This window comes from Peromyscus eremicus, chromosome 2 (genome assembly GCF_949786415.1).
Source record: "Peromyscus eremicus chromosome 2, PerEre_H2_v1, whole genome shotgun sequence".
Taxonomy (NCBI): Eukaryota; Metazoa; Chordata; class Mammalia; order Rodentia; family Cricetidae; genus Peromyscus; species Peromyscus eremicus.
Window position 1 is genome coordinate 101,835,796 of NC_081417.1, and position 12,088 is coordinate 101,847,883.

The window sequence follows — 12,088 nt, forward strand, 5'->3', positions numbered from 1 at the left end:
ATTTCACTGTCTATAAAGATTTGAATTTTGTCACATGCTACAGAAACATTCCTGATTTTGCCTCTTTACCCACAGAAGCTAAAATATTTACTATCTAACTATTTACAGTTTCCCAACCTGGGTTAAAGAAAGTCAAAGACATAAACTCAAACAGGCACAATGCTTAACAATCATTCTTAAGAACAGCAAAGCTGCTTCTTGCCTTTCTGGTAAAGAGGAATGTAGAAATGTGAGATGGAACCGGGAAGGAAAGAGGCCTCAAAGAGAGAAATGGGAACTTTTGGAAACCAAACCAAAACCTGCACACTCTGTTCACTGCAAGGACAGGGTCCACCATGAGCATGTGCACACACTGTTCATTGCCAAGGACAGGGTCCACCATGTGCACACACTGTTCATTGCCAAGGACAGGGTCCACCATGTGCACACACTGCTCATTGCAAGGACAGGGTCCACCATGTGCACACACTGCTCATTGCAAGGACAGGGTCCACTATAAGCATGTGCACACACTGCTCATTGAAAGGACAGGGTCCACTATAAGCATGTGCACACACTGCTCATTGCAAGGACAGGGTCCACTATAAGCATGTGCACACACTGTTCATTGCCAAGGACAGGGTCCACCATGTGCTCACACTGTTCATTGCCAGGACAGGGTCCACCATGTGCTCATACTGTTCGTTGCCAGGGACAGGGTCCACCGTATGCACACACTCTTCTTTGTCAAGGGAAGTGTCCACAATATAGTTCTTACAAAGTAACTGGTGCCGGAGACTGGCACTCTTTTCACTGCTACCTAAACCTTGTATACTTATTCATGAACCTGCTAGGAGAAGTGAAGCCAAGTTTTGAGGCAAGTACCCATTGCCTCACTCACTACCTTCATGTGGACCTTGTCATCCACAATGATCAGTAAAGAAGTGCTTTTTTCACTACAGTGAGTATAAAGTTATGATGAGCAAAGGGACCTCAGGCTGCCCTTCCTCTCCTCTGTCCTTTGAGTTTGTCAGGAGCTACAACAAGAGCAAACCAACAGTGCTAAAAAAATTGCTGGAGGAAATGAAGATTTGCAAAACAGTAGAGCATCTCACAACTATGCTCAGAGGTGAGGGGCCAGTGTGATGGCTCAGCGGGTCAGTGTGCTTGGTATGAAAGCCTTGGCATGCCAGGGTTCGAACCCTTGAATCCATGTAAAGCTAAAGGAAAGAACTGACTCCACAAAGTTGTCCACATACCACCACACCACACACACAATAACTAATAAGCATTCAGGATCAGAGATGAGTCATTGAGCTACAAAGTACCCACCAGTGTGATCCTCCATCCTCTATATAAACTTCTACATCAGCCTCTCAGTGAAATAGTCCTTTAGAGATGAGAATCATGGCCACTCTCCCATCAGCAAGGTAGTTCATGACCAAGTTCTTCTCTGACACCACAGTGGCTTCCACTGTTCACAAGCAGAGACAGGCTTTTGCATTGTAGCAGAATGTACTCAATCTTCCAAATTCAAATGAGAAGGGCATTGTGTAAGAAGGTGAAGAGAAGGGAAGAAGAAGAAATATAGGGCTAGAAGGGGAAAGGAAAGGACCCTAAGAACAGACTCTCTGCTGAGATTCCCTACTAAACAGCCTTTCATTTGTTGGGGGGAATTAAGCAAAGCCTCTGCAAAAGACTCCAGGAAGGTAGCACCTGGTTCCCCGAGCCTTCATCCTGAGGAGCTCTCCTTGTGCTGGATTCTCTGAGTCCTCACTATGTAATCATTATAGCTGTATGGGTATTTGCTGAGAGCTGTGCATCCTCCTAGCAAGTCATCAGACCTGAGAGTGGTCAAGACCTCCCCAACAAAATGCAAAACAATAACCATTAGGGGCACAGAGATTGTGAACTCAGTGAGATTCCACTACACATCAACAGGAATGATTGCACTCCACAACTGCCGCCAAGGACAAGTAGTACTGAATCCCAGCTTGCTAGCTGGAGCATCACATGGTTCAGCCATTTTAGAAAAGACTTCGTTGGACTCCAACTATAATCCATGGCGATATGATAAGACATCAGAGGTTATTCCAATTTTTTTGTATGTGTTAAGATTTGCTTTGTAACCAAGTATATGGTCAATTTTGGAGAAGGTTCCATGAGGTACTGAGAAGAAGGTATATTCTTTGGTGTTTGGGTGAAATGTTCTTTAGATATCTGTTAGATCTATTTGAGTCATAACATCTATTATTTCTCTGTTAAGTTTCTGTCTGGCAGAACTGTCCATTGGTGAGAGTGTATTGTTGAAGTCTCCCACTACTAGTGTATGGTGTTTAATGTGTGATTTAAGCTTTAGTAATATTTCTTTTACAAAAGTGGGTGCCCTTGTATTTGGAGCATAGACTTTCAGAATTGAGACATCATCTTGATGGATTTGTCCTTTGATGAATATGAAATATCCTTCTCCTTCTCTTTTAATTTTGGTTTGAAGTCTACTTTGTTAGATATTAAGATAGCTACACCAGCTTGCTTCTTAGGCTCATTTGATTGGAAAATCTTTTTCCAACCATTTACTCTGAGGTAATGTCTATCCTTGACATTGAGGTGTTTCTTGCATGCAACGGAAGGATGGATCCTGTTTTTGTATCCATTGTTAGCCTGTGTCTTGGAGAATTGAGTCCATTGATATTGAGAGATATTAATGACTAGTAATTAATTCCTGTTATTTGGTGGTGGTGGTGGTGGTGGTGGTGGAGGTGGTGGTGGTGGTGGAGGTGTAGGGATGTGTGTGTGTGTGTGTGTGTGTGTGTGTGTGTGTGTGTGTGTTTCCCTTCTTTGGATTTTGCTGATATGGGATTATTTATTGCCTGTGTTTTCATGGGTGTAGCCAAATTCCTTGGGTTGGAGATGAATCTAAGCCCTCTACATATATGTGACAGTTGTGTAGCTTTATCTATTTATGGGACTCTGAACAACGGTAGCAGGGGCTGTCCCTAATGCTTTGGCTGCCTCTTGGGAACCTTTTCCTCACATTGGATTACCTTGCACAGCCTAAATACAAGGGAGGTGCTTAGTCTTACCCAAACTTGATATGCCATGTTTTGTTGATAATCATGGGAGGCCTGTCCCTTTCCAAACAGAAACAGGAGGAGTGGATTGGTGGAGAGGAGGGGAGGTTGGGAGAGGAAATGGGAGGAAAGGAGGGAAGGGAAACTTCAGTTGGGATGTAAAAAACACTTATAAAATTTAAAAAAGAAAATACTTTGGCCATTTCCTTAAAAGTTACACTATTTTTCATATAACCCAGAAATTCTATTCTTATTTACCCAAGAAGGATAAGAATTATGTTCATAGAAAAATTTTAATAAGTTAATCTCAGCACTCAGGAGGCAGAGGCAGGTAGATTTCTCTGAGATTGAGACAAGCCTGGTCTACACAGTGAGTTCCAGACCAACCTGAGCTATGTAGTGAGATGGACTACAAGCATGTCTCAAATGAATAAATAAGAAGATCCTGTTGGATGGTTCAGTGTGGTAGATGTACTTGCCACCAGGCCTGACAACCTAAGTCCAGTACCCAGGACACACATGGCAAAGAATTGGCTTCCACAAGTTGTCCTTGACCTCCATGCTGCTGTCTCAGAGAGAGAGAGAGAGAGAGAGAGAGAGAGAGAGAGAGCGAGAGTGCGCACTATTTTGAGTATTTAGGCTCAAGATTTCTCTCTTATCCAAATAAAGTGGCCGACTCAACACATGTCATTCTTTTCTTTATCCTAAATTCCACTAAAATAACCACAGTGTGATGAGAGGGTAAACTCTAAGATGGGATAAGAAATAAGATACATGGGAACAGAAAACAAAGAACAGCAACTGACTGAGCTGATCACAAAAGCAGAATCCTGAACCAGTAGTGGGAAAGCCCAGAAGACTACTTTTTCCACAGAACGTCCAGAATGCTGAAGAATTGAAGGCTTCACTAGGGATTGTAAATGAACACATGGAAAGAAGCTGTGTAATAAGCTGACTAGCTAATTAACCATCAATGCCGGGGGGGTTCCAGGGCCTAATCACAATTTATCCTGGGCAATCGTTAGCCTTCTCATTCTTTGCCCCATTTGTGTTGTAACTAACATCCTGACAAGCAGATAAAAACCTTTTTGAGTGTTAACAAAATCCTAGTTTTCCATGATTAAAAGCCTAATGGCGTTTTCAGACAGTATCCAAGCCCAATAGCAAAGCACTCCCATTTTGCTGTAACCACCTCTCTGACATTTTCATCAATGTCTTTTTTTAATTCCTTGATTTATAACTTTCTTTATTCTGTTATTATAAAAATTCCAGGAAACTGTTTCCACCTTGAACATTGTATTTGGGGATACCTAAATCTATATTCCAAGGCCGTAGCCATCCACATACGGTCCAGCATAAACTATCTCTTATTCCTTTGAGGTGAAAGCTCACACGCTCACACGCTCACACACACACACACACACACACACACACACACACACACACACTTAGAAACAAATCTTTAAAAAAATAAAAATAAACCAATCAAAGAAATAAGATCAGATGCATACATCTTAAGGCAGTAACATACAAACTATGAAAAATCAAGACAACATAACTTCCTCAAAATTTATTAACCCTACGGCAATGGCATCTAGTAAGAAAGAGAACACAAGGACCTCTGTGCTTCCCACAGCAGAGCACAGCCCCAGGGAGGGCATGGTGCCCTGGGGGCTCCAGGAAAATACCATTGTGTCATATCTGGAACTTGACTTTGTCGAGTGGCTCTTTATTCATTTCCTTTCTGGGACTCCCATCACTACTAAAAACTGGTATTACCCCTGCTTATACTAGCAAATGACTTAAGGAATTTTGCAATTTTGTATAATATTAATCACTTTACTGAAATCCCTTACAATCCACGGGGTCAGGCTATTGTAGAACGACACCTTCAAATACTTAAATGGCAAATATTAAAAATAAGAAGGTATATATACCCACCTAAGTCCCCACAAACTATGTTACATCTAGCTATGCTAGTTTCAAATTTCTTCACTTTAAAGGATAAAGCTTCTTCTACTGCCCAAAAGCATTTTGCCCTAAATGAAACACAGCCTAAAGTATATGTTTAAGTGGAAAGAGCTGGAAACTAATCAATGGAGAGGGCCCAATGTTGTTCTAACATCAGGGCGAGGTTATGCTTGTATCTTTCCAGAAAATGAATAAATTCCCAGATGTCTCCTGCTCCAATGCATCTGACCGGGACAGCATTCCAGAGACCACCAGTCAAATAAAACACCTAAAAATAGATTTCAAACCCATCAAGAGGAGATTTTCCAAGCAGAAGAATAAGGTACTGACCTGAGGAGATAACAAGGACACAATACTACTGACCCCAAAAGGCTGCTGTTATGTTTACTCACTATATTACATGTTAATTCTCAGCTTGTCTGTTTTTTGGTTGTTTTTGTTCTTTTGTGGGGCCCACCACCCAGCTCCCAAATAAATCACATACGGAAGTTTACTCTTAATTATAAATGCCCAGCCTACCTTGGCTTGTTTCTTGCCAGCTTTTCTTAACTTTAATTATCCCATCTAGCATTTGCCTCTGGACTTTTTCCTTTTTCTTATTTCTGTGTATCTTACTTTCACTCTTACTCCATGGCTGGCTGGGTGGCTGGCTGGGTGACTGGGTGGCCGGCCAGCTGGCTGGCCCCAAGCGTCCTCCTCTCCTCTTCTTGCTCTTTCCTCTTCTTTTTCTCTTCTCCTTCTATTTATTCTCTCTGCCTGCCAGCCCCGCCTACCCTTTCTCCTGCCTCACTATTGGCCGTTCAGTTCTTTATTAGACCATCAGGTGTTTTAGACAGGCACAGTAACACAGCTTCACAGAGTTAAACAAATGCAACACATCTCTGCATCATTAAACCAATGTTCCACAGGATAAACAAATATAACACATCTTAAACTAATATTCCATGACACTTGTCAGTGCAGAATCCAAATGCCTTTTGTCAGGAGGGGAATAAAAGGCTGTAATAGGAGACAATATGATGCTGTTTTCCCATGTTAAGGATTGTTTTTAGGCTTTTTTATTGTCAGCCCCAGAAATGATTACTGGAATACAAAGAGAGGCCTCAACAATGGTCTGTATAAATAGTAAAACTACTAGTATTACAACAAAACAATGAGCAGAAATTAATCAAGAGGTGGGTGAACTGAGGACCACAGTTTCACAAAATAGAACTACTTTAGATCATCTGTTGCTCAAGCACAATCTTGGGTGTCATCAATTCCCTGGCATGAACTGCTTTAATGTGTCAGATTTCTCTCATACTAGGGATGGTCAAATTAATGATCCACATAAGGAGATAAAATCTCTCAAGTGATCTTTGAATGGCCATCACGGTTAAGGTGGTTTTCCCCTTTCCTTGGTCCTCTGTTAGCTATTCTTATCATTCTTATGCTTACCTATGCAGTTAGACTAGCTGTGCGGGTAATGAATTCAACCTTGACCTCTATTACAGCCACAATTTTCTTTTTAAAAAATAAAAAGGGGGGAGGATGTAGAAGGCATGAAGGTCCTTGTGCTCACAGATAAACACTAGGGGAACCAGGAATGTTAAACACACAGGGTTGTCCCTTCAAAGGGAGGGATGTATAACCAACCTGTTATCAGCTCAGAAGGCTGGGAGAGATATGGTTAACAGCCTGCTGACCTTTGTGCTATCTGTGTGTGGCTCAGAGCACAGCAGATCCTCCTCCAGACCCTTATCATGAGCTTGTCAATCTATAGAACTATCTTTATGGAAAGTGTCACATGTAATCAATCTATAGAAGCCATCTTTATTGGAAGATGTCACATGTACAAAGAGTTCTGAAGTTGTCATGTCATAAGCTTTATTGTGCACACAGGATTAAGTTAACTGTCACCAGGAAAGTTTTCACCAAATTTTGCTGTGCTTAAATATGCCCCAAATAAACTACTCAGTGTCAAATTCCCAAAGTTTGAACCAACACCAGCTATTTAGCCATGTTGAAGCAAACTACCTCTTGCAGTCCACAAATCATTACTTTGCTGGTCATGGTGATTGCAGAGACCCCGGAAAGAGATAAATCAAAATAATGATTATAAGCATGTTCAAAGACATAAGCAAACCGCTGGATGGCATAAGAAAGACAATGGGTGACGGAAAAAGAATTCAACAGAGATAGAAATACTGAAGAAAAACAAATTTGAAATATGGAAGTAAAAAACATAATAATTCAAATAAACTGTGAAAATTACCAGCAAGAATGGATGGCAGAGGACAGAAAATCTAAGCTTGAAGACAAGATGGAGAGACTAGAACAATCCAATGAGGACAACAATAGAATAATAAGAAGGCTCCAGTGGGAATCCAAGATATACATGATACTATGAAAAGGCCAGATTTATTGGATTACAGGCATAGAAAAAAGAGATGAATCTCATTCTAAAGACATGGAAAGTGTTTTCAAAAAAATCAAACAAAAAAATTCCCAGATTTATGTAGCATGAATCTTAAAAGGTCTTATTAATAAAAACAAACCTGGATCCAGGTACTGAGGTCAATGCTGCAAGATCAGAGAAGCAGAACAAGCCACAGCTACCTCGCCTTGCCAGTTCCTCAGCTGATCCTGTTTCCTCAGACTGGATGCCTCTCAGCTGAACTGTGCTGCTCAAAAGCCTAAAAGCTTAACCTGCCTAGTTCCTGGTCCTCACACCTTATATACCTTTCTGCTTTCTGCCATCACTTCCTGGGATTAAAGGCGTGAGTCACCATGCCTGGCTGTTTCCAGTGTGGCTTTAAACTCACAGAGATGGATCTGTGCCTTCAGAATGCTAGGATTAAAGGTGTGCGTGCCACCATTTTCTGGCCTCTATATCTAGTAGCTGTTCTGTTCTCTGACCCCAGATAAGTTTATTAGGGTGCACAATATTTTGGGGAACACAATATATCACCACAGATTTAGGGAAAGAGTTGCCAGTCCAGATACGCAAGGCATTTAGGACACCACACAGACAGATCAGAAAAATGACTCCTCTCACCACATTATAATTAAAATGCTAGGAACCTGGGAGAGAGTTCAGCAGTTTATCAACATTTTGTATTCTTCTAAAGGAGTCAAGTTCCCAGCACCCAACTAACGTGGCTCTCCATTGCCTGAAACCTCGGATTCAATGCTCTCTCACACACCTGCACACATGTGGCATACACTCACACAGACACACAGGCAGACACAAAAATAAAAACAAAATAAATCTGAAAAAAAATAAAGCATTAAATATACAGAACAAAGTATATTGACTTTTTAGATGTATGTGTCTACTTTGGAATACCTATCAAACTCAGGAAGCTAAAAAGGGCCCACGTAGGGGTGAGGGTTCTTAATGGATGAAGGTGTGATGGAATACATGCAATAGGAAAATAGAGGTACAGGGTGAGGAAGGGGTGAAGAGTTTGTTGACCAAAACTAAGGATGTAAGGGAAGCCCTTGTACATACACACACACACACACACACACACACACACACACACACACAAAACTTTAATCACTGGTACACAGCATGAGTGGACAATACTTCCTCCAAAAAATGTGGGTTGTTAAAGAAAGAGTCAGTTCCAGGCATAGTATCAGAGCCAAGAAAGGCCCGAGGCTCCCAAAACAACACAGGTTATTGCTATCGCTCTTGGCTGGAACTGACCTAAAAACTTCCTCCCTGCTGGCTAGTTTTCATAGTGCCAGAAGGTACTAAGCAGGTTGCAGGGGAAGAAAAGTCATCAGTGGTGTTCCCTGTGTGCTACAATACCAACTTGCCAGCCAATATAGATACACACACACACACACACACACACACACACACACACACATATATATATATATAAAATAACAGCACAAAAGTTATGTGGGTGGTAACCAACTGCTTTTCGATTGGAGTTGAAGCCTGTTCCAAAGGAGAGAATTCATGCCTGGTAAACTGTAAACTTGAGGAATCTACTACTGAAATCTTGCTAAATGAACGTGTCAAACTCTCTTCTAAAAATTTGTGTTTATGCACATAGATTAGTGCTGCCCTCAGCCACAAGTAGAGAAGATTCTCTCTGCAGTGGACAGCAGTTAATGCAGAGACTCATAATTGGTCAAAGTACTAAGAGTGACTATTGAATGGCCAGCCCTAAATAAGACATGTTTTAAAACAAACACACACACACACAAATGTATTATAAGAAGCAATGATCACTTTTGAACTTTCTTGCGTATGTTAAATACCACTTATATAAATGGGTGTTTTGCCTGCATGTGTATCTGTGCATCACGTGCATGCAGTGCCCCTAGAGGTTGGAAGAGGGCGTCAGATCCCCTGGGACTAGAGTTACAGTTTCAGGGAGCCATGGCAGGTGCTGGGAATCAAACCCAGGTTCTCTGGAAGAGAAGTGTGTGCATACACACGTGCCTTTGTGAGTGTATGTGCACCATATCTGTGGAGACCATAGAGGCCAAAGAGGGGTATCACACCTGAACCCTGACCCTCTACAAAAGCAGCGAGTACACTTAAGTGCTGAGCCATGTCTCCAGGCCCAACGTTCAATTTTTGAGTGAATGGGTGAGGAAATGTCTTTACTGGTACAGTGTGGTACACAGCCTAAAAATGGCTTTACAGTAGTGTCCTAACTTAGGAATCTGAAGTGCCCTGGTGACCTACTGATTCATCCTCAATGTGCTGAGTGCCACTGATTATCTCTCCTTGAAGATCAGAAACAGAGCCCTGCGCTTGGAGGGAGGCAATATAACCTGAGGCTAAGCGAGCAAACCCTGCAAGTCATGGAGACCCTTTAACCTCCTAAGGTTTAATCTCCTCACTTGAAAATGGTTGTCCACACGGTTAGTGTGAGGATGTAGCTAACGCATGGTGATACATATTACCCTCTCCTCGGGTTCTGAATTCTAATTACGAATTCTCTAGTCTGAGGTTATGAAAAAGGAACTCGTCTGGAAGTAAAAGGGGGACTAACTGAAGTCGGGATGTCTCCTGCATGGTAAGGGTACTGCCCAGCCCTGGGCAGTTACTTAGCTTCTCGAAGCCTTTCTGACGCTGGTTTTCACTTGCCATGCCTATGTGGGCTGACAAATTAGACCTTGCCTCCCCCTGCCTGCTTCTTACGCACATCTCTGGGGAGGCGACTACGGCAGTGGTCGTGTGGGACTTCTGGCCACGCGAGGGCAGCATTGCCCCTGCCGGGCAAGCTCGAACCTTCTGCAAACCCCTAGCCCAACCTAAACAGAACAAAACACCGCAGTGGGCGTCCCCTTTCCTTTCAGCCCGCTGTGACCGGCCACGACCAGGTTGCATCTAAGAAGCCGTTTCTCAGAATTCCACCGACTGCCAAGGCTCAGCCCGACGTTCTCGCGAGGTCACCACCGGAAGTGGGTGGCGGCAGGAACTCGGAGTTCTCGCGAGATATCGGCGGGAAGTGGGTGGCGGCCCGGCCGGAGCTGATCGCATCACTAGTCGGCTCTCGCTAGCTCGGAGCGGCTGCAGCCATCGCCTCCGGCGCCGTTGTCTGAGGACTCGCCCCGCAGCGGTCTCTCCTGCCCGGAGCTCGCGCGCTCGGCCTCCCGCTGCCCGGCGGTGCCCGTCGCCCAGCCCCCGGAGCCGCCCCCGGAGCCGTCCCCGGTCGGTCCGCCGTTAGGCCGCGCCTCAGGCCCAGTCCGTGGCGACGCCGGCAGGTGATGCCAAATACAGCCATGAAGAAGAAGGTGCTGCTGATGGGGAAGAGCGGGTCGGGGAAGACCAGCATGAGGTCGATCATCTTTGCAAATTATATTGCGCGCGACACCAGGCGCCTGGGTGCCACCATCGACGTGGAGCACTCCCACGTTCGATTCCTGGGGAACCTGGTGCTGAACCTGTGGGACTGTGGCGGCCAGGACACCTTTATGGAGAATTACTTCACCAGCCAGCGGGACAACATCTTCCGTAATGTGGAGGTTCTGATATACGTGTTTGACGTAGAGAGCCGCGAACTGGAAAAAGACATGCATTATTACCAGTCGTGTCTGGAAGCCATCCTCCAGAATTCACCTGATGCCAAAATCTTCTGCCTAGTGCACAAAATGGATCTGGTTCAGGAAGATCAACGTGACCTGATTTTTAAAGAGCGAGAGGAAGACCTGAGGCGTTTGTCTCGCCCGCTGGAGTGCGCTTGTTTTCGAACGTCCATCTGGGATGAGACGCTCTACAAAGCCTGGTCCAGCATCGTATATCAGCTGATCCCCAACGTTCAGCAGCTGGAGATGAACCTAAGGAATTTTGCCCAGATTATTGAGGCCGATGAAGTTCTGCTGTTCGAGAGAGCTACGTTCTTGGTGATTTCCCACTACCAATGCAAAGAGCAGCGTGATGTGCACCGCTTTGAGAAGATCAGCAACATCATCAAGCAGTTCAAGCTAAGCTGCAGTAAATTGGCCGCTTCTTTCCAGAGCATGGAAGTGAGGAATTCTAACTTCGCTGCCTTCATCGACATCTTCACATCAAACACGTATGTGATGGTGGTCATGTCAGATCCATCCATCCCTTCTGCAGCTACTCTGATCAACATTCGTAATGCCAGGAAACACTTTGAGAAGCTAGAGAGAGTAGATGGCCCCAAGCACAGCCTCCTCATGCGTTGAGTAATGCCAAATGCTCCTTAGTAAAATGCTGAATTACCTTTTTGTTTTTCTTTGCATCCCTGGTTTTTGATATTCATGTCGTGTGCTTAAAAGTGAGCTTTGAAACGTGTGCTTACTATCCCATCTCTTCCCTAGTCGTAGCATTGGACGCTATTTACTCAGCTACCCAGTAGAGCTTCAAGACGGCCTTCATGAAAAGTTGGTGTGGTGTAACACTAAAGTAGGTGGTTTGTGTGTGTGTTCTGGTTACCTGGTTATAATAGATAAGAATATTAAAGCAGTTATCTTCTGTATTATCAGATCACAAAGGTGGAATGTTACTATTTTATCAGCAAGATATTAAAATGTATTTCTAAATCCTCGGTTTCAATCATGAATAAACATTTATTATTAGCAATTTAAAA

At 43.5% G+C, this 12,088-nt stretch overlaps 1 protein-coding gene across 1 annotated transcript; it reads left to right on the forward strand.

The window, feature by feature from the left end:
- The first annotated feature begins 10,493 nt into the window (after window positions 1–10,493).
- On the forward strand, window positions 10,494–12,088 carry Rraga (Ras related GTP binding A). Its single transcript, XM_059255956.1, has one exon. The coding sequence runs from the start codon at window positions 10,743–10,745 to the stop codon at window positions 11,682–11,684; it is 942 nt and encodes a 313-aa protein (XP_059111939.1). The 5' UTR covers window positions 10,494–10,742; the 3' UTR covers window positions 11,685–12,088.